The sequence below is a fragment of the Nerophis ophidion genome, linkage group LG03 (genome assembly GCF_033978795.1).
Source record: "Nerophis ophidion isolate RoL-2023_Sa linkage group LG03, RoL_Noph_v1.0, whole genome shotgun sequence".
NCBI lineage: Eukaryota > Metazoa > Chordata > Actinopteri > Syngnathiformes > Syngnathidae > Nerophis > Nerophis ophidion.
The window spans coordinates 49,982,278-50,008,078 of NC_084613.1; the positions used below are offsets into that span (position 1 = coordinate 49,982,278).

Consider the following 25,801-nt stretch of genomic DNA (forward strand, 5'->3'; position numbering starts at 1 on the left):
CTAAAATGAACAGGGAGCCAGTGCAAACTCTGAAGAATTGGGGTTATATGCTGGCGTTTCCTGGCCCCTGTTAAAAGTCGTGCTGCCGGGTTCTGGACTAACTGCAACCGGGAGAGAGCTTTTTGGCTAATGCCAGCATAAAGTGCATTGCAGTAGACCAGGCGACTTGAAATAAAAGCATGCACGACTTGTTCAAAAAGGTTAAAAGATAAAAACGGTTTAACCTTTACTAAAAGACGAAGGTGATAAAAACACGATTTTAAAACGCCATTGACTTGTTTGTCTAGTTTAAAATCGCTGTCTATAGTGACGCCAAGGCTGGTGACTTTGGGACACACATAGTTTTGCAATGGTCCCAAGTCAGTGAGGGCCGGACCAAAAACTAAAATTTCCGTTTTTCCCTTGGATTGGATTGGATTGGATTGGCTCTCATTGGCCAGTCCGTAATGTTTGGTCCTAACCTTAGCCAATTGTGCCTCATCATACAAACACCAACCAATCATTATGGATTATTACCATATGTATTGATGTTATCATTCATCCAGATCATTGTATTGGGCCTGCAGGATTCACAGTTCATTTTCTCTCTTTGTGGCTTGTAGCTTTGATGAAAGCTACCTAGCTACTTGGGTCTAAATATAGTTAAGCTTCAGGAAAAGCTACTTGTTAAAAAAGTAGCTAAACTACTGGAAAATGTGGTTAAGCTAAGTAGCTTAGCTACATGTAGCTTGTTACTCCCCATAACTGAATAGTTTTATATTCCTTTATCCACACTGTCTTAGCGGGTAAATGGGCTCCAGTTCTGTAGATGACGTCACACCAGGAGGATGCGATGGAAAGGGGCCGTTCCAAGTACAGTCAGTTACCTACCTGCTGATTACTCAAAAATGTATTGATATTATGGGAAGTGACTGCCTGATGAATTTTCTGGAACAAAAAACATACACAGAGAATTTTTTTAGCTAAATTTCAGTCACGCTGTGGGTCCTTTAAATTGGGAAAAATCTGTTTCTGATTTTGTGGCGTTTACAGTTTCACTGATGCCACAATGTTTTTCAAAAATCACCAGACATGACTGCATTTTAATATTTCTCCTAATCACCACAAACATTTGGAAGATTTTTCTTTGGTTAATGCACAACCTCTCCTCAAAGTTTTGTTGTTTTTACGAATTTCTGTTAACTGTATCATCCATCCATTGATCCATTTTTTTACTGCTTGTCCCTTTTGAGGTTGCGGGGGTGCTGGAACCTATCTCAGCTGCATTCGGGCATATGGAAGTATTATTGTAGGTAAGTTATTTATAGACACGTATCTCAATTCACATGTTTGTCTGTATCTCAATGTGTGTGAGTGTAATTAGTATTACGATTTTTCTGTGGGTAAACAAAAAAAAAATCTGTCTGTTTGTAATTAGAGGTGTGTGTGTCCATATTCGGATTTATGTGAAGCAGGTAACCTTTTGGCTGTCTTTTTACATGTGACTTTTTACTACGTTTCTGCCATGTAAGAGTAATCACATTTGTGTGTGCGAGTACCGTATTTTTTGGATTATAAATCGCAGTGTTTTTCATAGTTTGGCCGGGGGTGCGACATATACTCCGGTGTGAAATTATTAACACATTACCGTAAAATATTAAATAATATCACTTATCTCATTCGCGGAAGAGACGAAGAAAATGTCAGCAATCGTCACACACACGTCAGCAATCGTCACACACACGTCAACCAGTAAGAATTCGGCAGGTGAGGGTCATTGCAGAAGTGCATTGTGGGTCATAGGATGATAATTGACACACAGTCAATTTGAAAAATCCCTCCTTTTTGGGGCCACCCTCATTTTGATAGATTTCACCACCAGGGGTGCAAATGAGACATTCTCTATTAGATGTAATGGTTTTCCTTATTGGGATCATGATTTTGGTCCTAACTTGTTCACTGGTCCTCATATAGAAGGTACTTGTCCTTGTTGACATCTCAAGAAGGACAGAAATTACCTGCTCAGTGCCCAGCCGAGTCATACCAAATACTATAAAAATGGGACCCATTACCTCCCTGCTTGACACTCAGCATCAATCGTTGAATTTGGGGGTTACATCACCAAAAATGATACCCGGGCACTACTCCCCTCACCTCTCAGGGGGTGAACAAGGGAATGGGTAAAATGCAGAGGACAAATTTCACCACACCTAGTGTGTGTATGTGACAATCATTGGTACTTTAACTTTTAACTTGACTTAAATACAAGAACAAACATTTTTTTTTTTACCCGCGGACAAATCTTAATACAGACAGACAACCTAAAACATGCATACCTGGCTCTGATTACAAACACACACATTGAGATACAGACACACACATTAGAACAGTGGTCCCCACCACCGCAGAAGAATGTTTTTATTATTATTATTATTATTTTTTGAATATCTTTTTTAATTTTTATTTTTCATTAAATCAATATAAAAAACACAAGATACACTTACAATTAGTGCACCAACCCCAAAAAACCTCCCTTTTTTGTGAATAAAAAAAAAAAAAGAATTTATTTCCCATCTCTTTTATGCATCTTCCATGCATTGATTTTCCCGCAGGGGGGAAGATATGTCACCCCCGCATGGATTAAATTGATAAGCAGGGCTATATATAGTCCTGCGGCAGGAAATAGGAAGCGTGAGTGGATATTTTTAGAAATGTTTATGGTGCCGTACGTTAGACTCTACCTGAGCTGGATGACCTAAAGGGTAAGATACACTGCAGACGACTGCACTTGACTTGATGGAAGTAGTGTCTACTCACTTACACAAGAGTACTCCAAAACATTTTTTGCATCAGCAAGCATAAATTGAATGTTATTTTTAGAGATACGTCAGCTTTTTGCTATTGTTATTCCCTACGTCTCTATTTTGTCTGCAGGGGGAACTTCGTGATCCTATTAGATGCCCTATTGTTGTAAACTAAACAGCTGTGTTATTGAAGCTGTATAAATCGTACTTGGGCTAACAATTTGGGATTCATGATTTAATTTGTATGTTCTTTTTGGAACATATAAACAAGATAATTTTGTCAAATGTGGTGACTGATTTACAAGGACCTGAGCAAAATGCTAATCTGTCCTGTGATATAGAGTTTTTCTAAAACATAATTTAAGAGAATGTGCATATTCTAAAAGGATCATATAAAAATGCAGCAAACAAAACACAAACAAAAACCAAGGACAATCCGTTCATGCTAAACTCTACATCTGTAATTTTATGGTGGGCCTTTATTAAACTTTCCATATTCATTTAGTTGTTTATACAATGTCTATTTCAAAATCTGGAACCAATGTTAATGTGATTATTTGTGTTACATCTAAATGTTGGCATGCAATGAAAAAACATAGGGTAAAATAATAGCTACGCCAATAATTGCAGTCGATATATGGAAGGTTCATACCACAAGACACAACACAAAAGTAATTTTGATCCAAATGACTAAATATCATTCACATTTTAGCTGTGAACAGACAGAGTATTTGTTAGTATTTGATGATTTAGTCCAGGTTTCAGTTTTAGGACTGCTACAGTTTTATTTGACTTTTTGGCAATAAAAGCCTGTGGAATTCATGTTGCATCCATGTTTTTGTCATTCTAGGATAAGACAATAACTCCAACTTTCCACTGATATTTGATGTTGTTGGTTTTGTTTTAATAAGTTGAAATGACCTTTGTGGATGTTATGATCATCAGAGACATACAAAAAGATTGCTTTTGCTGAACTGTATGACTATTTACTGTTTTTACAAACTACGCAGTATATTATTTAGAATGGCTTGTTTACTTGTAACGACGTCTAATTTGTTGTATGTGGATGTTTAAGTCATACATTACCCAAATCATACACAATAACGTATAAATAACAATGTTGTGATTTATTTGAAGGAATCAGATCGATGCTGTCTTGAAATCATGCCGTGTGTTGTCTACTGACTAATGAAACATACATATCATTTTACTCTGTATTAATTAATTACATTCTGTATTTAAACATTTTTTTACTGTCAACATATGCCTTTCAGGAGGTTTCTGTCCAGGATGTACTGGCCAGGATATACTGGCATCATGTCATGTAATGACACTTATCAAACAAGTAGGTTTAATTGTATCATATACTTAACATTTTTTTACCTATTTGAAGCTTCAATATCTGTAATTTTTGCTTGTTATAGTGTACTGTGTCTGTCACCCCTGGCTTGTTATTCTTTGCCTACATATACGGTAGTATCCCAGGCTCTGTTTAATTGGTGCAATTGTTTCAAATGTGCTTACATTGGATTGGTGAAACGTTGGAATGTCTCACTGACAAGCCATATGAATACATCTTTGCAAGCCTTAATCAACCATTTTCTACCGCTTATTCCCTTTTTGGGGTGGCGGGGGTCGCTGGCGCCTATCTCAGCTACAATCGGGCGGAAGGCGGTGTACACTCTGGACAAGTCGCCACCTCATCGCAGGGCCAACACAGATAGACAGACAACATTCACACTCACATTCACACTCTAGGGCCAATTTAGTGTTGCAAATCAACCTATCCCCAGGTGCATGTCTTTGGAAGTGGGAGGAAGCCGGAGTACCCGCAGGGAACCCACACATTCATGGGGAGAACATGCAAACTCCACACAGAAAGATCCCGATCCTGGATTTCAACCCAGGACTGCAGGAACTTCGTATTGTGAGGCAGACGCACTAACCCCTCTGCCAGCGTGAAGCCCAAGCCTTAATCAATAGATAATAAATAATTATGATACAAATAAATGAAATGATCTGATTTAAACTCAGTGTATTGGAGTAAAAGTACTGCACTCAAGTAATACTCAAGTAAAAACAAAAAAGTATGTTGTAATAAAACTACTCGGACTCTACATAAAATGTATCCAAAGAGTTACGAAAGTAAATCTAACGGGGTTACTACCCACCTCTGGGACTAACTTTCCGATTCTCCCGGAATCGTTCAAATTGTAAAATTTCAATTCTTAGTTTCAATGCTGGACCGGAAGAAATAGCCGCCAAATATACATCGAACAACTAAAAATAAATTGCCACCACAATTTATTTTTAGGTTTGTCTTGTAAATATATGTGACATTTAATCAAAAAGGAACAGTGATTGGCTGTACCAGCAATCTGAGGGTTACTGGTTCAATCCCCACCTTCTACCATCCCAGTCACGTCTGTTGTGTCCTTGAGCAATACACTTCACCCTTGCTCCTGATGGAACCTGGTTAGCGCCTTGCATGTTAGCTCCCGCCGTCAGTATGTGAATGTGTGTGTGAATGGCTGAATGTGGAAATACTGTCAAAGCGCTTTGGGCTCCTTAAAAAGGGGTGGAAAAGCGCTATACAAATACAACCATTTACCATTTAGCACACTCATATAATAAACCTTGCAAAGTTTTATGGTGACACCACCTACGTAGGAATTGAAATCGAAGCGATAAATCATAATCATTGAAATTGAAAAATTGCCCAAACCTTGAAGCAGGTCTCTAAAAACGCACCTAAAAAGCTGGTTTGAGGCTGTTGTGTTTGTGTGGGTCTATTCCTGCCGTAATACTTGCTTTTCCCACACCAATGCTAGAGGAAGCCTGGCCAACACACATCTTTCACATGGAGATTTGTAAACTAATATATTTGATAGTGCTGTCGAACAATTACACTCACTTTTTATCAGATAATCCCAGGATCGCTGTCGATTATTTTATTTTTTTATGCCACAGTTAAATATTGATTTATTTTTTCATCTAAATCAATTGTCTTTCATTTTGTAAGAGCCAAGAGAGTCAATAAAGAAGGGACTATACTGTAGATGCATTTATTTTGTTTATTAACAATAATGTTATCGTCAATATGTAAGTCACTTAAATGCACCCTTTTGTTTCAAACTCCATTTGCTGTCAAAATGTTTAAGTCAACACAAATAGGCATCTGTTGTTTTTGGAGACATCGATGCGTATTTTGGTACGTCTAATCTATTGTGAATAATATTGTCTTGAAATTGAACCTCAAGTTCTAGCGTTCTTTAATAGCTAAAGAATGCGGTCAAAGGTTAACACCTTGAAAAGGAGGAACTAGCCTCAGAAAATGTTTTTAAAGTACAATTGTAATTTTATTTAGCTATACATCGTTTTGACAAAAAAAAACAACACCTTTTCAAAAAGTCTCTCTCTTCATCACTTATTTTTCCTTGACCATATATTAAACACTCTCCTGCTGTCGGGCGGCTAACTGGATTGTGCACCACCCAAATTGTCACGTTTCATGTATCAGGTAAACCGCTACAAATGGGGCCATATGAATGCCCTTCCTACTGTATCACTACTGGATGAACTGCTATTTTGTGCACGTGCGACATCAACACTGCTTTGAAAAATTGCCCCGAATGAGTCGCCGGAGACGTTTCAGAGGTTTTCAGTCATTACAGGTAGGATAATCGGGTTAAACTTCTTAATCAGATTAAAAACAATTATGGGTTACCACAGTCATTTTGACAGCCCAAATTTAAAATTGAAGAATATTTTTTTATCTCTAAAGTAATGCCAAAAGATGCTTTGCTGTGTAATAAAACCGTGAGTAATAGGATCAAGACAAGGTATAACTTCTGAAAAAGCGCTTCATTCTAAACCTTTATGAATGAAGGACAACATCCATCCATCGCTCCATCTATCTTCTTCCGCTTATCCGAGGTCGGGTCGCGGGGGCAACAGCCTAAGCAGGGAAACCTAGACTTCCCTCTCCCCAGCCACTTCGTCTAGCTCTTCCCGGGGGATCCCAAGGCGTTCCCAGGCCAGCCGGGAGACATAGTCTTCCCAACGTGTCCTGGGTCTTCCCCGTGGCCTCCCACCGGTTGGACGTGCCCTAAACACCTCCCTAGGGAGGCGTTCGGGTGGCATCCTGACCAGATGCCCGAACCACCTCATCTGGCTCCTCTCGATGTGGAGGAGCAGCGGCTTTACTTTGAGTTCCTCCTGGATGACAGAGCTTCTCACCCTATCTCTAAGGGAGAGCCCCGCCACACGGCGGAGGAAACTCATTTCGGCCGCTTGTACCCGTGATCTTATTCTTTCGGTCATGACCCAAAGCTCATGACCATAGGTGAGGATGGGAACGTAGATCGACCGGTAAATTGAGAGCTTTGCCTTCCGGCTCAGCTCCTTCTTCACCACAACGGATCGGTACAACGTCCGCATTACTGAAGACGCCGCACCGATCCGCCTGTCGATCTCACAATCTACTCTTCCCCCTTTCGTGAACAAGACTCCTAGGTACTTAAACTCCTCCACTTGGGGCAGGGTCTCCTCCCTAACCCGGAGATGGCATTCCACCCTTTTCCGGGCAAGAACCATGGACTCGGACTTGGAGGTGCTGATTCTCATTCCGGTCGCTTCACACTCGGCTGCGAACCGATCCAGTGAGAGCTGAAGATCCCGTTCGGATGAAGCCATCAGGACCACATCATCTGCAAAAAGCAGAGACCTAATCCTGCGGTCACCAAACCGGAACCCCTCAACGCCTTGACTGCGCCTAGAAATTCTGTCCATAAAAGTTATGAACAGAATCAGTGACAAAGGACAGCCTTGGCGGAGTCCAACCCTCACTGGAAATGTGTTCGACTTACTGCCGGCAATGCGGACCAACATACATTGGATGAATCAAGTAATTATCAATGAATATCATCCAAAAAAATATGGACAATATCTTATGATGGGAAGAGAACTCACCTGTAGATAGTGGCACGGCCTGAGGTTGGGCTTGAGATCTGTTGGCGTCATTGGTTTCTCCAGATTGAGCGAAGACTTCCTGTAGGCCTCCTTGGCTTGGCTGACGGTTAACGTCGACCAGGAGCTCCTCTTCATGAACTTTCCCTCTGGTGCCATGCTTATACTCTCACACGCTGAGCACTTGACATCGTTGTTACTTTTGGAAGTCTTTAGCGACAGGTCTCCTGCAAGGTGGCTGTGCATCGAGTCTGGGTAGTAGGGACTGATTTGGTCCACGGGGTGTCGGGACATGACGCTCTGTGGCCGGTATGTGCTGTCACTATCAAGGTTGTCATCCGAACTCCACCAACCTCCTGAACGTTGTCTCCCGCTCCCGTCACTTTTGCGATCTTTGCTCTTACTGCGCTTGGTGTGTTTGTGGTGGCCTTGATGGTGGTGATGATGATGATGCGAGCCGTCCCGGTGCGAGTCGCTTTTGTTACCGTTCATCTTGGAAGAACCCTCCAGAGAGTGGGACTTTGTGAAAAGCTTCTGTACTGAGTGCACTAGGTGGCGTATCCGTCCGGGGCTTTCATTGCGTTGCTCTGTGGTTGTGGTTGTGGTGGAGGTACGTTGATACTGCAAAGTGTGGAAGCCATCCCGGTGCAGCGGCATCTGTTTCTCAAATTGGTCCAGAAGGTTTGCAGGGATTCGGTTCATTTTGCCACTACCGCCATGCGACAAGGAGCCACCATCATCCCGGGAATCCCTGCAGCCAGACATGTTTCCCCCGGTGTCCCGCGACGCACTTCCATAGTGCATGCGTGGAAAAGTGCTACATGCGACAGAGTGGTCGGTGGGTGCCATGGACACGGGTACACCCATGCACTCCGAGTGGATGGAGCTCCGTGGTGAGAAGCGGTGACGACCTTCCAGGGGACAGCTCTCGGCGGGGCTGAGGAGGTAGGATGGGGGCCGTGAATCGCCACGGTGTAGGTGATGCTCAAGGGAATAGTCAACATCGACATAGCCGCAAGTGTGGGCTGAGGTCGGGGAGGTGAGCTGGAGGTGGGCGGGGCGGCCACCGGAGAGACCCTTCATGTTTTTGGCTGGAGGGGAGTAGCTTTCCTCATCGAAGTACGGCAAGGTTGACCATGAGTACTGCTGGTCTGAAAGTGAGCGTGAAAGGAAGGCTATTAAAACACAAGTCATAAGTTCCATTTTCACAGTTATTGCTTTTTATAATTTGGAACTGGGCTATTTCAGACTGGTGTCAAAAGGACAAAATAAAAAAACACTTAAAAAAAAAATGACATAAACTTCAGTTATGTTTAAAGGCAGAATTGATAGTTTTTCTACTGTGTCTAGGGTGAGCAGAAAACATGCTGAAGAAAATCAAATTCTTGGGCAGTGTAATGGAGGCCACAGCCATACAGTATAATGTTCTCTGAGGGAGGCTTGCAGGAGCCGTTTCTTCAAAAATGATACTACAGTGATATCTCAACTCAAGAGTGCCCCAAATTAAGCGTGTGTTGAGATAAGAGATTTCTCTCGGCAACAATTTGAGCTACCAGCATCCCCGTCTTTAGCTGGCGTAGCCCAAGCGAACAAGTCACAATCAACCCTGTGTGATCCACCCAAACCATCTGGACAGCAGATGGACATAACTTTGTTTTCCAACTATGGTTAACAAATATAGTGAGTGTGAAGGATAGTGCTCGGAAGAAAAAGTGGATGATTTTCAGTCAATTAAAGAAACATATTGAGTGTAACATGACTAGTCTGCACCACACTGAAACAAAATGAGTCTAATGCGAGCCAAGAAAGTTAAAATAGTATCCAAACGGTGGATATTTTTTTAATGAAAATGGGAAAAACTGCTGATGGTGTGTTTGACGAAGAAGCAGGCGGAAGTAGATGCCATTGAGGTCCACCCTCCATTGTAAATGCTGTGCATTATTATTACATTAGTTCATGAAACTACTAGTTGTTAGTTAGTTGTTACTATTGTATTGTTTCTTCGCAATATTTAAAATGTAGTTTTTCTATTTAAAATAAATATTACATGTTAAAATTGTGTTGTTATTTGGGCCAAATCAACAATTAAATTGATTTCAAATAACTTCAATGGGAGATGTTCATTTCAGATATAGGTGTTTTATGTTAAGAACTCAATCACATAACCAATTAAGCTCATAAGTTGAGATACTACTGTACAACGATAAAAATAGGCAATGTGGCCTAAAATCTATCAATCCATCCATTTTCTACCGCTTTTCCATTTCAGGGTCGCGGGGGGTGCTGCAGCCTATCTCAGCTGCATTCGGGCGGAAGGCGAGGTATATATAAATATGTATTTCCAAAAAAACAACAAAAAAACATTAATAAATAATAATAAATACCATCCATCCATCCATTTTCTACCGCTTGTCCCTTTCAGGGTCGCGGGGGGTGCTTGAGCCTATCTCAGCTGCAATATATAAATATGAATTTCCAAAATATAATAAAAAACATAAATAATAATATAATGGATAAAAAACAAATGGGTCATATTTTTTAAACATTTTAAAATGAAAATTGTTTTCCCATTTCTTGTGTCATTTCTAACTCTGTAACCATTTTTTTTTTACACCTCAAAATATCTGCATGAAGGGAATACTTCTAAACCATCAGGTTTAATACAGCTCAAATAAAACTGTTTAATTTTTTTTTAATGATTTGGAATCTACTAAAAAACATTTAAGGCACACAAATGTAGCTTTAGTACTCTTACGCGCAAACATTTAAAATGTTTCATCAACTGCAGTTTTATAAAATATTCACATAATATTTTTTTTGTTTTTGCTTTCACCCCCTGTTCAGATAGGTCTGCTAAAATGAGAGGACAAAAAAGGCATAAGAAGCCGACAGGTTGGAGCCTGCATTTCCATTTATCCAATGCAAAGTGAAATAATAGCCTATCAGTGTGAGGATCTGGTGTGATCCATCAAAGCCCAGCGAGAGTCTGTGAGACGTACGGCGTGACAGCCATCCTTGTGATAGGGTCACTAAACGTGGCCCATCACCTCCTTCTGTTGCTGTTGACTGTGTAGCCTTAAATTAACAATTGATGCTGCTTGGATGATCATTAAGACCAAATGCTCAATCACTCTACTATTTTAATTAGTCTATGCAAGAAAGTGAGGGGTCTAGTCGTAGATAACATCTATTCTCCCACTCATATTGTACTGCTTTTCTGTTGAAGTAAAGATTGTCCATGCAATAAGAACATCACTCTGTTATGAGGCTATTAGATTAATATTTTGCCATGATGTGACTGTCAAAGTGTACATCTATGATCTTAAAGATTGTAATGGAATTCTAACAATTTATAATGTATTAATTAAAATATGTAAATATTTTGGACTTTCCATGTGCTCTTTTTTAAAGATTTTCTTTGGCTTTGTAAAAACCAAAAAAACTCAATAGTGAATTGGAGAGCTGCCTTCAAGCCATACTTTGATCCCAATCTGATCAGACAGTTTGAGGTAGTTCAAAATCACAGATATTTTTTTTTTTAAATTGCATGCGCATTTTGTCCAATCAGAAGCCATACAAAGCAGCAGCAGTGGCATTATAACAACTCAATATAATCTGTTCATTATATTGCATTTCAACTCATTATTTACTAACATGCATGAAGACCAGGAATAATCATCTATCACTGCATCATATAAAACACCACATGTAAATATATATGGTTATGTTCTTAACACTTAAAGGTCAAAAAACATCAAACCACAAACTCAAGACCCTTTGTGTCTATATATATATATATATATATATATATATATATATATGTGTGTGTGTGTGCCCATATATATGTGCTGTATATGTATAAATATATCTATTTCCATATATATAAATATAAATATGTCCTTATATATATATATATATATATATATATATATATATATATATATATATATATATATATATAAATGTAGGTGTGGGAAAAATCACAAGACTACTTCGTCTCTACAGAACTGTTTCATGAGGGGTTCCCTCAATCATCAGGAAATCTCCTGATGATGGACAATGTTTTATCAACTGATTTCAATAAGGTAAAATTGTTATAACTATTAAACGGACCAAAAGTATGACCTATTTTATCTTTGTGAAAATATTGGACACAGTGTGTTGTCAAGCTTATGAGATGCGATGCAAGTGTAAGCCACTGTGACACTTTATTTTTATTTTTATAAATGTCTAATGATAATGTCAATGAGGGATTTGTAATCACTGCTATGCTGAAATTACAACTAATATTGATACTGTTGTTGATAATATTCATTTTTGTTTCACTACTTTTGTTTTGTTCTGTGTCGTGTTTGTGTCTCCTCTCATTTGCTCTGTTTATTGCAGTTCTGAGTGTTGCTGGGTCAGGTTTGGTTTTGGAATTGGATTGCATTGTTATGGTATTGCTGTGTAGTGGTTTGTTGGATTGATAAAAAAAAAAAAAAAAACAAAAAAAAAACAAAAAAAAAAACGATTTTTTAAAAATGAGAATCGATAAACGTAAACGATTCGATTCGTATTCGAATCGATTTTTTCCCACACCCCTAATATGTACTGTATATATACAAATAGATCTGTATGTTCATATATATATATATATATATATATATATATATATATATATATATATATATATATATATATATATATATATATATGTATATATATATATATATATATATATATATATATATATATATATATATATATATATATATATATATATATATATATGTATATATATATATATATATGCAATTACACAATTACATGGCACTCAGCATTAAGGGTTGGAATTGGGGGTTAAATCACCAAAAATGATTCCCGGGCACGGCAACGCTGCTGCCCACTGCTCCCCTCGCCTGATCACAGGGGGGGGATCAAGGGTGATGGGTCAAATGCAGAGAATAATTTTGCCACATCATTGGTACTTTATTTTAACATACAAAACAGCAGTGGTAGTGTTTTTTCCATTTAAAATAATTTACTGGAAAAACAACTTTACAGTAAAATAACAGAGATACAGTTTTTACATGGACAATTATATACCATAAACACAACAACAGTAGATTTCAGTAGTATGCTATAAAAACCACAGTAATTTTATGATAAAAACAAACAGGTCATTTGGCTAAATGTAGAGATTTTTTTTTTTTTTTTTTACAGAGGACGATTGTGTAAAAAAATAATTTTGCAAATCCTTATATATTTATGGTCATTAAATATTTACTGTTACAAACAGTTCTCTGAGGGCAGCAATAACTGCCCTTCAATAAAATCATCCCTGAAAGTGATAAGCACATCAACCATATCAACCAAGTATTAGCGATGATGTTATGTTAAGCGCTAACGCGAAGGAACTACTTTTATCTGCGCTGTGATCACAGAAAGGTAATTAGTTTATGCAGTATTGACATACTGAGTGGGTGAGCTGCTGCATCGCCTCTGAGTTGGTGAAAGTTATTTCAGGATTAACAATCATGCATCTCACTTGTATAGTAGAAGGTTTTGGCCATAAGCCGAGAAGACGGTCAACTATGACATTAAACTTGGACTCGGATATCATGGGAGAGGCACAAGATGCTTGTTTGCAGCCACATTTTGTTTTTATTTTCCACATGCGTGAGGATTATGAATAATTCTTCATGCAAACGGGAAGATACACACATCCCATCAGTCTGCATTGTCAAAAAAGTGATTGTTTTATTTTTTTCATAGTTTGTATTCTTATTTAGCACTAAGCAATGGTGTTACTTGTTGGATTTGTTTTTCACTCAGCTTTTAAAACTTGTAACTCAACCTCCGTATGTTCAGGCTCAAAAAGAGGTTCTGGATCATCATTTGTTCCAAAGTAGTTGTTGTTGGCTCCCATTAAGCCTGGCATGATTAGTAGTAATTGTTATTGTTGAAGGGAATAGCGAACGTTGTAATGCGCCACCCTATTCTTAAAAATGAGTAAAATATGTACATAATACATGTTATGATTGTGCCTGTTACTACATTACTTATATGTTTACAGCATGTATATAAAACAATGACGGAGTGCTTTTTTTAGAGTGTTTTATATGTGCAAAACTTATTCATCATCATCAAGCTTTATTGCAGACTCCAATGTCCAAGTAGACATACAATCACATACAGTATTTAAACAATAACAAATACTGTAAAAAAGGCATTATCACATATTAATAAAACAGTGCTTGTGCATATACAGTAAAATGCATCTAATAAAAACATAAAAGAAGCAATAACATATATATGTATGTATATATATATATATATATATATATATATATATATATATATATATATATATATATATATATTTGAAAAATGCTTCTACACATTCTATGAAAGGCACAGATACCAGTGTTTCCATATTTACGATTGGTACCTAACAGAACTACAACTAGGATTGGTTGTCTGTATAATAAGATCATTCTCGGACCCCTGCAGTCTACATATATACTTAAACATCAGTATTCTCAGGGTAGTGTGGAAGGTGTTAATCCCTACATCATAAAAAGCTTGCTGGCACTACTACCCGTGGGCTTTCCAAGCAGGATTCTGAGACAGTCATTATATGCAACCTGGAATTTGCGCAAGCTCTCTTTTTTGAGGGATGCTGTGCAAGCTTTAAACAAGTAAGCCTTCGCTTCATCAGAACAGTAGTGAAATTTTCTCACCGACATTGACTTGTACATACAGCATTTTTTCTGTCTAAGCATGCCAGCAGCATCCTCCGTCTTGTCATTGATGAAGTGGCCTAAGTATTTGACATTGTTGCACACAGATAGGGTTTGACCAGACAAGTAGAAACCTGGGAAACTAAGATGTTGATCCTCCTTGGTCCTACATATTAATACCATACTTTTTGTGGCATTGTACTTGATGTCAAACTTGACTTCATAGTCTGAGCATATGTTTAGAAGCTGTCCGAACCCTGAACAACTGGGAGATATAATGACCAAATCATCAGCGCACATAAGGTGGTTGATTAAGGTGTTCCCTATGATGAACCCCTTTCTGCAATCTCTCAACTGCCTTGACAGATCATACATATACAGGCTAAATAGGCCTGGGAAAAAAATCCCACCCTGCCGTACCCCATTGCCAACTCTAAAAAGAGAGAATAAGCTAATCCCCCATTTTACCTGCATGGTCTGCCTGTTTTACCAATATGCCAGAATAATTATGATGCTACCCGGAACACCCCCTCTGCTTCAGCTTGGTAAAGAGTTTGTGAGGGTTGACTATCAAATGTCTTAAATGCATCAATAAAACCTAGTTTTCCAGAACTCGAGCGGCTTCAGAGACACCGCATTCGCCGTCATGGTCGATAGTATTCACTGAATCGGTTCAGTGAAGCGTCGGGGTCAACAGTGTTGCGCTTGTAGCGTGAAAGCAAGACAACTTGAAGTATCTTTTGACACACAAAAACGTGTGCGTTGTTTATTCATCAAAGACGAGAGAATGAATGACTGCTTACATCACACGACTCAAAATGGCGGAAACAACAAACCCCCACCTTTACGAGAATCTCCTGACGGTCCCTTAAAGGGGCCGCTTCGAATTACTCGCTCTTAACTGCATCTATGAATGCTAAACAAGAACAACATTGTTTCGTGCACAATCGAACAATGACAGTGAATATTGATGACAAAGTCAAGTAACAGGTGTGGAGAATTATGTCCTTAAAGCAACCGCTACACTACCAACATTGTGGAGCCCTGCGCTCTGCATTTTTCTACTGCTTCTTATAAAGCATAAATACACAAGTTAGTGCTATGCTTGTTCTTAAAGCATAATGGGTTGTCCGTATTGCAAATAAGATCTCCATCTCTGTATATTATTACACTTTCCAGCACTTTAGATAGTATGCTGGCTGGGACGAAAGGTTGAGAATTGTCCATACTCCCTACCTTACCAACCTTGTCTTTAATGACAGGTACTAAAATAACTGTCAGCATGGCATTTGGCAGGATGCCATGTATTACCAACCCTGTAAAGCACATGTAGAGCAACACAGTTACCCTAGCTTCAGGTGCTCGCTCACTTCTGACACAGTTAAATAGGGCAGCATAGTGCTGCCTCCATAGTTCGGCGTGGCGCAGTTGGGAGAGTGGCCGTGCGCAACCCGAGGGTCCCTGGTTCAATCCCCACCTAGTACAAAACCTTGTCACGTCCGTTGTGTCCTTGAGCAAGACACTTCACCCTTGCTCCTGATGGGTGCTGGTTAGCGCCTTGCATGGCAGCTCCCTCCATCAGCGTGTGAATGTGTGTGTGAATGGGTGAATGTGGAAGTAATGTCAAAGCGCTTTGAGTACCTTGAAGGTAGAAAAGCGCTATACAAGTACAACCCATTTACCATTTACAATATATTTCCTTCACCAGATACACCCTTAATGTTACATGGCAATTCGGCTTCAACCTTATTTATATTTTTAACTTCCTTCCAGAAGCCAATGCCATTGCTGTCAAGCAATTTCAACGCCATAGAGTCAGCTCTCAAGGCTTGCTCATGCTTGCCAACGAAGCGCACTGCACATTTGTATCGAGTATTGGTTAGCTTTTTATGTTCAAGAAAAGGTCCCTGTCTAGGTATTAGTGTACCCAGGCTTGGTGTTTTTAGCTTTACTAAAATGAGTGAGTAGATGTCTGCTGGCCTCTAGTAAAGTATACACAATATAAGTGTACATTTCACAGAGGTCAGCACAGTGAGAGGTGACATTGGAGTTGACATTGGAACATAGAATGGCATGCATAGGTAAATGTATTTTGCTGAAGAGTTCATCTGATCTCTCACAATACAATACCACATCCTCTGAGGAGAGTTTAGACCAGTGTATCTTGGCCTCACTTGCGCTAGTGTCCTCCCTTCTCAACAGAGAAATGATCAGATGTAGTAGCCTCATACAGTACTTTAATAGAACCAAGTGTTGCATGAGCATCTGCAGTACAAATCAGACGATCAAGCCAGCTAGTTTCCCTGTAAAAGTGAAGCTTTCTGCAGGTAGAAACACCTGGCTAGATAGTACCAGATTATTGTTTTCACATATCTTGATCATGTGTTTGGCAATGGAGGAAGCATTATCAGAAATATCAGCATTCATGTCTCCGAAAACATGAATGGTCGTGCAGCAATTATAATCAATAAAATCATTATTAAATGCCAGCCTATTCACATATTCATCATCATTATGTCTAGACTCAAATGGTGTGTATATGTTCAGAAAAATAAACTCTGTGTTATTCATCTTGACCTTAACACCAACACACCGGCCAGTTTCCAGTCTTACCACATTAATCACTACGTCAAACCTTTTATGCCACAAGGTAGCAACGCCCCCAGGAATTCTCTCTCTGACGATGCCCTTAGAGAGATCTGTAGTTGACTCTCCTGCGCCGTGAAAGTAATCAGGAACAGAGTTCAACTCCCCTAAATCCTGTTTGGAGAGGAATGTCTCTTGAAGACATAGAATGTCACAATTTTGAAGAAGTTTATCCAACCCGATACTTTATCCATTGTTTATCCATTGTTTATTGAGTATGTCCAATAAACAATGGATAAACTCCACATCACACATGTAGTACATAATATACATACATATCTCCAGTGAACAATCTTGTGCTTAATGGAAATATTATTATTTCACAAAAAGAAAAGAAAATGCATTTAATAAAATGTTATTAAATTAAACATATCTCAAAAAGGTAATTGGAAAAAGTATACACTTTTTAAACCCCCTCCCCGCTTTTTTAGATAGTTACTTTAACTAATATCCAGTTTCCTCTGAAGCACATTTTATCACATTCATCTGGATCCACATAACTTAATTTGCCCAGAACAATGTGTTTACAATTCTCAATATATAATCACAAGTAAGTCATTAAGTCATTCATACTTACATTCAAAATAAGCCCAGACCTCACTATACCGAACCAAAATATTGTATTTGTACAATTTCTTAAATTGCTCAATGTTTGAACAGTGTTTGAGTCCATCACTCACGCTGTTCCGTATTTTCACCCCACAGATTGAGACACAAAAACTTTTCCTGGTGCTAAGTTCAAAAGCGTATTTATATTTTTTTGTTCCTCTGAGGTTATATCCATACTTGCCGACCTTGAGACCTCCAATTTGAGGAGGTGGGGGGTTGGGGGCTTGGTCGGGGGAGGGGCGTGGTTGGGGGCGTGGTTAAGAGGGAGGACTATATTTACAGCTGTTGTGTGCATTTGTGCACTGCACTCTCTAAAAGCCGTAGATGTTATTGTCACATATGCATGATTGTTTGATTGATTGAAACTTGTATTAGTATATTGCACAGTATAGTACATATTCCGTACAATTGACCACTAAATGGTAACACCCGAATACGTTTTTCAACTTGTTTAAGTCAGGGTCCACGTTAATCAATTTATGGTACAATTATATACTATCAGCATAATACAGTCATCACACAAGTTAACCATCATAGTATATACATTTAATTATTTACATTATTTACAATCCGGGGGGTGGGATGAGGAGCTTTGGTTGATATCAGTACTTCAGTCATCAACAATTGCATCAACAGAGAAATGGACATTGATACGGTGTAGGTCTTACTTGGTAGGATATGTACAGCGAGCAGTGAACATGGTGAGTTCAGAAAGCATAAGAACAAGTATATACATTAGAAATATATTTGATTATTTTTACATTAGGTTATTTACAATCCGGGGAGATGGGATGTGAATGGAGGCGGGTATTAGTAAAGGGTTGAAGTTGCCTGGAGGTGTTGCCTGGAGGTGTTGTGGTGCATGTACAGTAGATGGCAGTATTGGCCTGTTTAAGGGTGTCACAACATTGCTGTTTACGGCAGACAAACTGCTCTACGGCAGACAAAAACGTGACTGCTGTTGTTGTGTGTTGTTACCGCACTGGGAGGATGTTAATGAAACTGCCTAACAATAAACCCACATAATAAACCAAGAACACGCCCTCGATCATTCTACAGTTATAACGTCATTGGGCAGACATGCTGCTTATATTGTGGGAAAGAGGACGTGAAAACAGGCTGTTCTCACTCAGGTCCGTATGGAGCTGGGGGGGCGTGGCCTCCAGCTCCGCCTGAATTTCGGGAGATTTCGGGAGAAAATTTGTCCCAGGAGGTTTTCGGGAGAGGCGCTGAATTTCGGGAGTCTCCCGGAAAATCCGGGAGGGTTGGCAAGTATGGTTATATCCCACATCCCTTTCTATTATAAATTTTAAAATGTTGCAGGCAATTGATAACTTATTGCTTTAAACATAATAAGCCCTGTCAAATATTCTACTTAATCAAGAGATTTCAACAGTTTTGACCTTGAAAATAAGCTATTTGCGTACTCCTTGAACCCCACATTATGGATAATTGTAAGTGCCCGTTTTTGTGAGATTGTTAAGGGGTGTATGTTGGTTTTATAATTATTTCCCCAAACTGCTGCAAAGTAACTTAAGTAAGGATAAATGAGTGAATAATACAATTGCTGGAGGAATTTTCCATCTACCTCTTGTCGTGCTTTTGCCCGCACTCAAATGCTTCTTGATAATTTTAAATGAATGTTAATATGTGCTTTCCAATTTAATTTTCCATCAATTATTACACCAATACATTTACTTTGCTCAACTCCCTAAATGTTACTCCCTTCAATCATCGTTTTTATTTGTGTATTTATGTTTTATTTTCAAATGGAATTACAAACCTTGTTTTCGTATGAGTTGGGAAATTGTGTTAGATGTAAATATAAATGAAATACAATGATTTGCAAATCATTGTATTCCGTTTATATTTACATTTAACACAATTTCGCAACTCATATGGAAACAGGGTTTGTATATTTGTTTTACTTAAATTTTGAGAAAACCTTTTACTTTTGAACCATGTTTGCATTTTCATAATTTCTAAAGTGATTGTATCAATAAGTCTATTGAAGTTATTATCAGAAAAAAATAAAATAGTATCATCTGCAAATAAGACCAGCTTTGAGCATTTTGAGACATTACACAGATCATATATATATAAAATAAAAAACTTTGGACCCAAAACTGATCCCTGCGGAACACCATATGGAATATGAAAACATGAAGAGCAACTGTCATTTAACTTCACAAACTGACGCCTCTTTGTCAAATAAGTTTCCACCCACTTGTAAGCCACTCCCCTGATTCCAGACAACATTCACACTCACATTCACACACTAGGGCCAATTCAGTGTTGCCAATCAACCTAACCCCAGGTGCATGTCTTTGGAAGTAGAGCCGGAGTACCCGAAAGGGAACCCACGCAGTCACGGGGAGAACATGCAAACTCCACACAGAGAGATCCCGAGCCCGGGATTGAACTCAGGACCTTCGTATTGTGAGGCAGACGCACTAACCACTCTGCCACCGTGAAGCCCCCCCTGATTCCATACCATTCTTATTTGTTTAATATAATGTTATGGTTAATAGTGTCAAATGCCTTTTTAAATTAATGAATACTCCAATTGCAAATTTTTTGGGGTCTAAAGAATTGGTCATTTCCTCAATAGTGTCAATTAATGCTAGTGAAGTTGATCTTTCAGCTCGAAATCCATTCTGGCATTCAGAAAGTAATTTGTGTTTCTCTATTAAGTTTTCCAATCAATTATTAAACAGTTTTTCTAATCCATCCATACATATTCTACCGCTCGTCCCTTTCGGAGTCACGGGGGTTCTGGAGCCTATCTTAGCCACATTTGGGCAGAAGGCTATACACCTTGGACAAGTCGCCACCTCATCACAGGGCCAACACAGATAGACAACATTCACACTCACGTTCACACACTGGGGACAATTTAGTGTTGCCAATCAACCTATCCCCAGGTGCATGTATTTGCAGTTTTTCTAATATATTTTTAAAAATTAAAGCAGTATTGAAACTGGTCTATAATTTGTGAAGAAATGTCTGTTGCCAGTTTATATAAAGGAATGACCTTTGCCATTTTCATTTCTGTGGGGAATGTACCAGTTTGGAATGATAAATTCATTATGTAAGTTTAATGGTATTGCAATTTCGTGGATAACACTTACACACATACGTTCGTCAAGCTTTGTCCCTCCTGAGACAACACGCATTAGAGTTTATGAAGATGCAGCCACAGCTTCGTTTCTCCCCACAGGAATATTGCTAGCAGAGGCTCTGCGCCGACAGGGTTCAAAATACTTCCTAATGTACACTCCAGCTGGCCCGATTTGGGAACTGTACACGTCAGCCACTTCTTTACAGTCTGCGGTGACATGAAATAAGCCCAATCTGCTGCCATGCGATTCTATCTTTCTATATGTCACAGACTTATTGGCCAGCTTCTTAGATGGATAAGTGTGCAAAGTTTCAGCATGCACATCCAGAGAAAACTTAGTGGCGAATATACTCACTAGCTTAGTCGTGATCACTGAAATGTGTCTCTCTGTGCCGGTGCCGATAATTCCTGTAGGTCTATTCCTCTGCTCACCTTTCCCCCGAGTGGGTACGGGTCACGTCTTTGGTGTAACGTTAATGTTCGGCTTTTTACGTCCATTGCTCACAACAACACTCCATGGCGGTGACTTTGCTATTGTGTGCGGGGCTAAAACGCTCTCTGTAGCCGCCGTAGCCGGAAGGGGTAAGGCCATCTCTGCCTGCTGAGTGGGCCTCCGCACCTTCACCTGTCGCAAGCCCCCTGCAGCCGCACAAGCTAACCCGTCGCCACGGTCCGTGCAGCTCTCTTCCATAGATGTCACTCGGCGATTCACAGCCACAGTAGCCACCGTCAGATACTCGTTCACATCCGCCTGGCTTCAATGGTCCTCTGCAGTCCAGAAACTTCACTGCTCAGCTGCTATATTCTTCTGAGCAGGACCGAGGCGTCAATACTTCCAAAGCCAACAGGTGGGAGCTTGTCCAAACGGTACGAAACAAACCTAGGCATATTGTCCCTAAACTCATTAAACAAGTTATAGCATGCCTTTACGTTTTTGACGTCCTTGTCTTTCTTCATGGGACACATTTTCCCTTGTGTAGTCGTTGGACATACTTCAAACAGGAAGCTCTCCGACTTTGTGATCCGTTCAGATGGAAAATTGTTGATAGCCAACAGAACGATTTCATCATGGTCAACAGTCCTCATTTTGTCAGAAATGAAGTTCAAGAACTCATCCACTACAATTATTTTCCCACATTGATTTTTGAAATCTTCTGGACACTGCAACTCGCCATCTTGAATCCTATTAACTCTATTGGTGGCATTTATTTACCAGTAAGAATGCAAAAAAAATAGAAATATACATATGTGGTTCAGTTCCCCTTTAAGTCTCCGAGACAGTATCAGAGCTTATTGATACAATATTTGTGACAAACATCTCATTTGACATGTATGGCTTAAGGGTTATTTATGACAATGACAATAAAAAGAATTGATTGAATTGTTTGATTGAATAGATTGAATTTTGTCAGAAATTAAGTTCAAGAACTCATCCACTACAATTATTTTCCCACATTGATTTTTGAAATCTTCCGGACACTGCAACCCGCCATCTTGAATCTTATTAACTCTATTGGTAGCATTTATTTACCAGTAAGAATGCATAAAAAATAGAAATATATATATGTGGTTCAGTTCCCCTTTAAGTCTCCGAGACAGTATCAGAGCTTATTGATACAATATTTGTGACAAACATCTTTTAAACACATATTAAAAATGCAATGACTTTATTTTGTCCATCATTTATATTTCAACTTTACTCCCCAAAAAAAAAATCTATAAACTAAAATGTGAGATTGGTGCCATTCAGCTTCTATTTAACACTGCCCTCACCGTACCGCGACTTGGGTTGGATGTTCATTTTCATCGTTCAAAGTGGATCAAATTTATTCCTTTCTCTGACTTATTTTTTAATGAGGGCTACGATCTCAACCCCTGAGGTGCAGCCGTGCTCTGCTGTTGCTGCCGTTCTCCATCTGTTGAGATGAAAACACATTTTTATTGTTTACCAGGCTTACACGAGGAAATCCACTTGGCAGTCTGATGTAAAATTAATCTGGGCTACTTACTCTAAGCATGTGGGGGTTGGGAGGTGAAGATAAAATATTTTCCCTCCGGATGAGAGGATTTTGTATGAAAATGCTTATCAAAGATGTTTTACAGCAGCTGAGCGATAGGTGAACCTGCTAAGCATGACTTCTTCCACTGGCAGCAGAGATATTAGTTGATTATAATTTAATGTCACATTCTTTCACAACTTTTTTCTGACTTTCTCAGGTACACCGGAGAGATGCACTGAATAAATTACCCCTAAGCAGAGTTGCGGCATTTCCTAAGATTGTACTCCGGATGACGGCCTAATCCTCCCTGTGTCTCTCTTCCTACATTTACTCTCTTCCTCTGCAGAATTGTATAGTTCAGCCAAAAGAAGGGGAGAAAGACGGGATGCATATTAAAAAAAATATTGTATAATATTTTAAAGATATTATATTTCAGCGTCCTTACAAGGCGGAAAGCAGCTGTCTGTGACCATGGCTCTGCAAAACGTGACAATTCCATTCATGAATGGAAGGTGGCTTTTGGGAGTGTTACATCCATAGCTGGGACTTATTATCTATGACATTGGTATACTTTTAGGGTCTGTTTTTGGTTTTCTATTGAAAATTGGAAAATAGTGGAACCTTTATGTGGATGAGTGTAAGTAACCTCCCCAATTACGTATTTTTCCCCCGCAGAAAACTCATTCACCCCAAATCGGTGATAATGAATTAAAACCAGGAATGTTCCGACCAGGGTTTAATGCTACCAATTTTAAGTTACTTGCCGAACCTCACGATTTTCCTGGGAAAATCCCGAATTTCAGTGCCCCTCCCAAAAATCTCCCAGGGCTGCCATTCTCACGAATTTCTCCTGATTTCTACCTTGACAACAATATTGCTATCAACGTTCCCTTTAAGGTGCACGCCTGCGCAACTGCGCACTCAAGCGTCCTCTGCGCACAGCAAATCTATACCCCGCACTAAATCAAATTCCATCTGAACTCCAAACAAAATAAACACATAACAATTTATTCTGTGTGATTTTGCAATGCAACAACAGAAAAACCAATATTCGGCAACACTGTTCAATTATTGTAATGTCTGCCGAGACGCTTTAAAGAAGATAGGGATTGCATCGATAGCTTTATTGAGCAAAACTATTTATATTCGGCCGTAACCACACCAAAAACATTAGTAAAAAGCTTGGGGATGTCCCCCACATCTGTGGTCCCCTCCAGGGTCTCTCATTGTATCCCATTGGGTTGAGTTTTTTCTTGCCCTGATATGGGATCTGAGCCGAGGATGTCGCTGTGGCTTGTGCACCCCTTTGAGACACTCCTGATTTAGGGTATATAAATAATCTTTGATTGATTAATGGATTGTCTGCCGTAAAAAACAGGCTCAAACCAACTCTTTACCATCTATCATATCAACAGCAGCCGCTCGTTGTTTCTCACCAGCACCAACACACGCACTCATGGCACTTAGCCATTGTCTGTGAATGTTCTCCTTCATCCAGGTCATTGTCATCTCGGGGCATTCAATCGGTCGCCACTGGACTGTTTGGTTTGTCTTAGAAGATGTTTCGCCGCTCATCCGAGTCAACTTCATCAGTTGGTGCTCATAGACTTAGGTTGGTCAGATCTAGCCACTGATGTGTTTATGGACACACAATAAGTCAGAGAACTCCTACACCACACACAATGTGTAAATTCCAGATCATTACATTATGATTCCCCCAATAAGATGTGTGCTTTTTCTACTGGCATTCATTAAGAATGTTAGTTTATCGATATCCATCATGAAATGATGTTACTAGATAACATAAATGCAAATTAAAAAAATATATTTTGCGGACGGAAAGTTACAGGAATGTGCACTTAATCCCATGCTTGTACGCAGTTTGAAAGCGACAGATTACAGAACACAGATAGATGCAGCAATTTATCGACGACGGCAAAGTTATTGAGCAAGTTTTCATTTACCGGTCGTTGATCGACTTACTACATCAGCGAGGTCTTACAATTGTATACCATTGTTTTAATACGTCTGAATATCGAATTCTATGCTGTTTAATGGCATTTAAGGCCTTAATTTTCGCATAATTAATTTAATGTTTTTAATGCCCCGCAGAAACCCTGTATGTGCTTTGCCTATGGATGCTATTTTAAACCTGTTGTGCACCGATGATAAGAAAGTTTGTTGCTGCAGTACTGATAAATTACCTCAGTTTTATCTTAAATTCCATCGGCGTTCGTACTGAAGTGAAATCTCATCACTCATCTCTGCACCATTCAATAATAAGCGCAGACTTTCCGTTTTACATACGGTCATAACAAATGGTGTGAACACTTCCTGCCACTTCGAGTCTCGCATAGTGAATGAAGTGGACAGGACATCAGGTGCATACAACCTACTGTCGGCATTTACACATAGTAAGTAAAGGTTGTTTTGCCCCCCTTAGCCTATATTAGCATTTAAACCCCATAACATCTAAAACGACTATCACTGACACTTCCTATTTCTCCTCTAACTCAGACTCCAACTGGACATGAAGACAAAGTTTAAAGGTAATAAAGGGTAGGCTACTAGAGTAAAAATATACTGATGCAGACTTTACAGTGGCTAACTTTGAACATTTTGTGGGACAACACTGGAGGAATGTTTTTATTAGAACAATTCACTAAGGCAATAAGTTTTCGGTTTAACATTTTATTGGAGCTCGTCTTTAATTTTATGATAGCTAACATGACAAGCTAGATTCACACCAATCATGTTTGATACAGACTGCTTGTAAAAGGACACATAAAATCGCACCACCCAGTCATTTGTGGGTTGATAAAACCAGGGCTGGCACTGTAGGCTTTTCGTGGCTCTAAACTAAATTTTGTTTGTGGCCAGGGGCGGTTCTAGGCATGCTTGTATGAGGGGGCAGTCATAAATGTGAAGGGGGCATCATGTGTACACATC

General features: G+C 39.2%; 1 protein-coding gene across 4 annotated transcripts in view; it reads right to left on the minus strand.

The window, feature by feature from the left end:
- Positions 1-25,801, minus strand: part of dlgap2a (discs, large (Drosophila) homolog-associated protein 2a) — a 355,968-nt gene that overhangs the window by 131,688 nt on the left and 198,479 nt on the right. For all 4 annotated transcript variants that reach the window (XM_061895497.1, XM_061895498.1, XM_061895496.1 and 1 more), the window contains exon 2: positions 7,755-8,902. In XM_061895497.1, coding sequence (XP_061751481.1) covers positions 7,755-8,834 — 1,080 coding nt within the window. In that variant the 5' untranslated portion in view covers positions 8,835-8,902. The remainder of the gene's footprint in view (positions 1-7,754; positions 8,903-25,801) is intronic.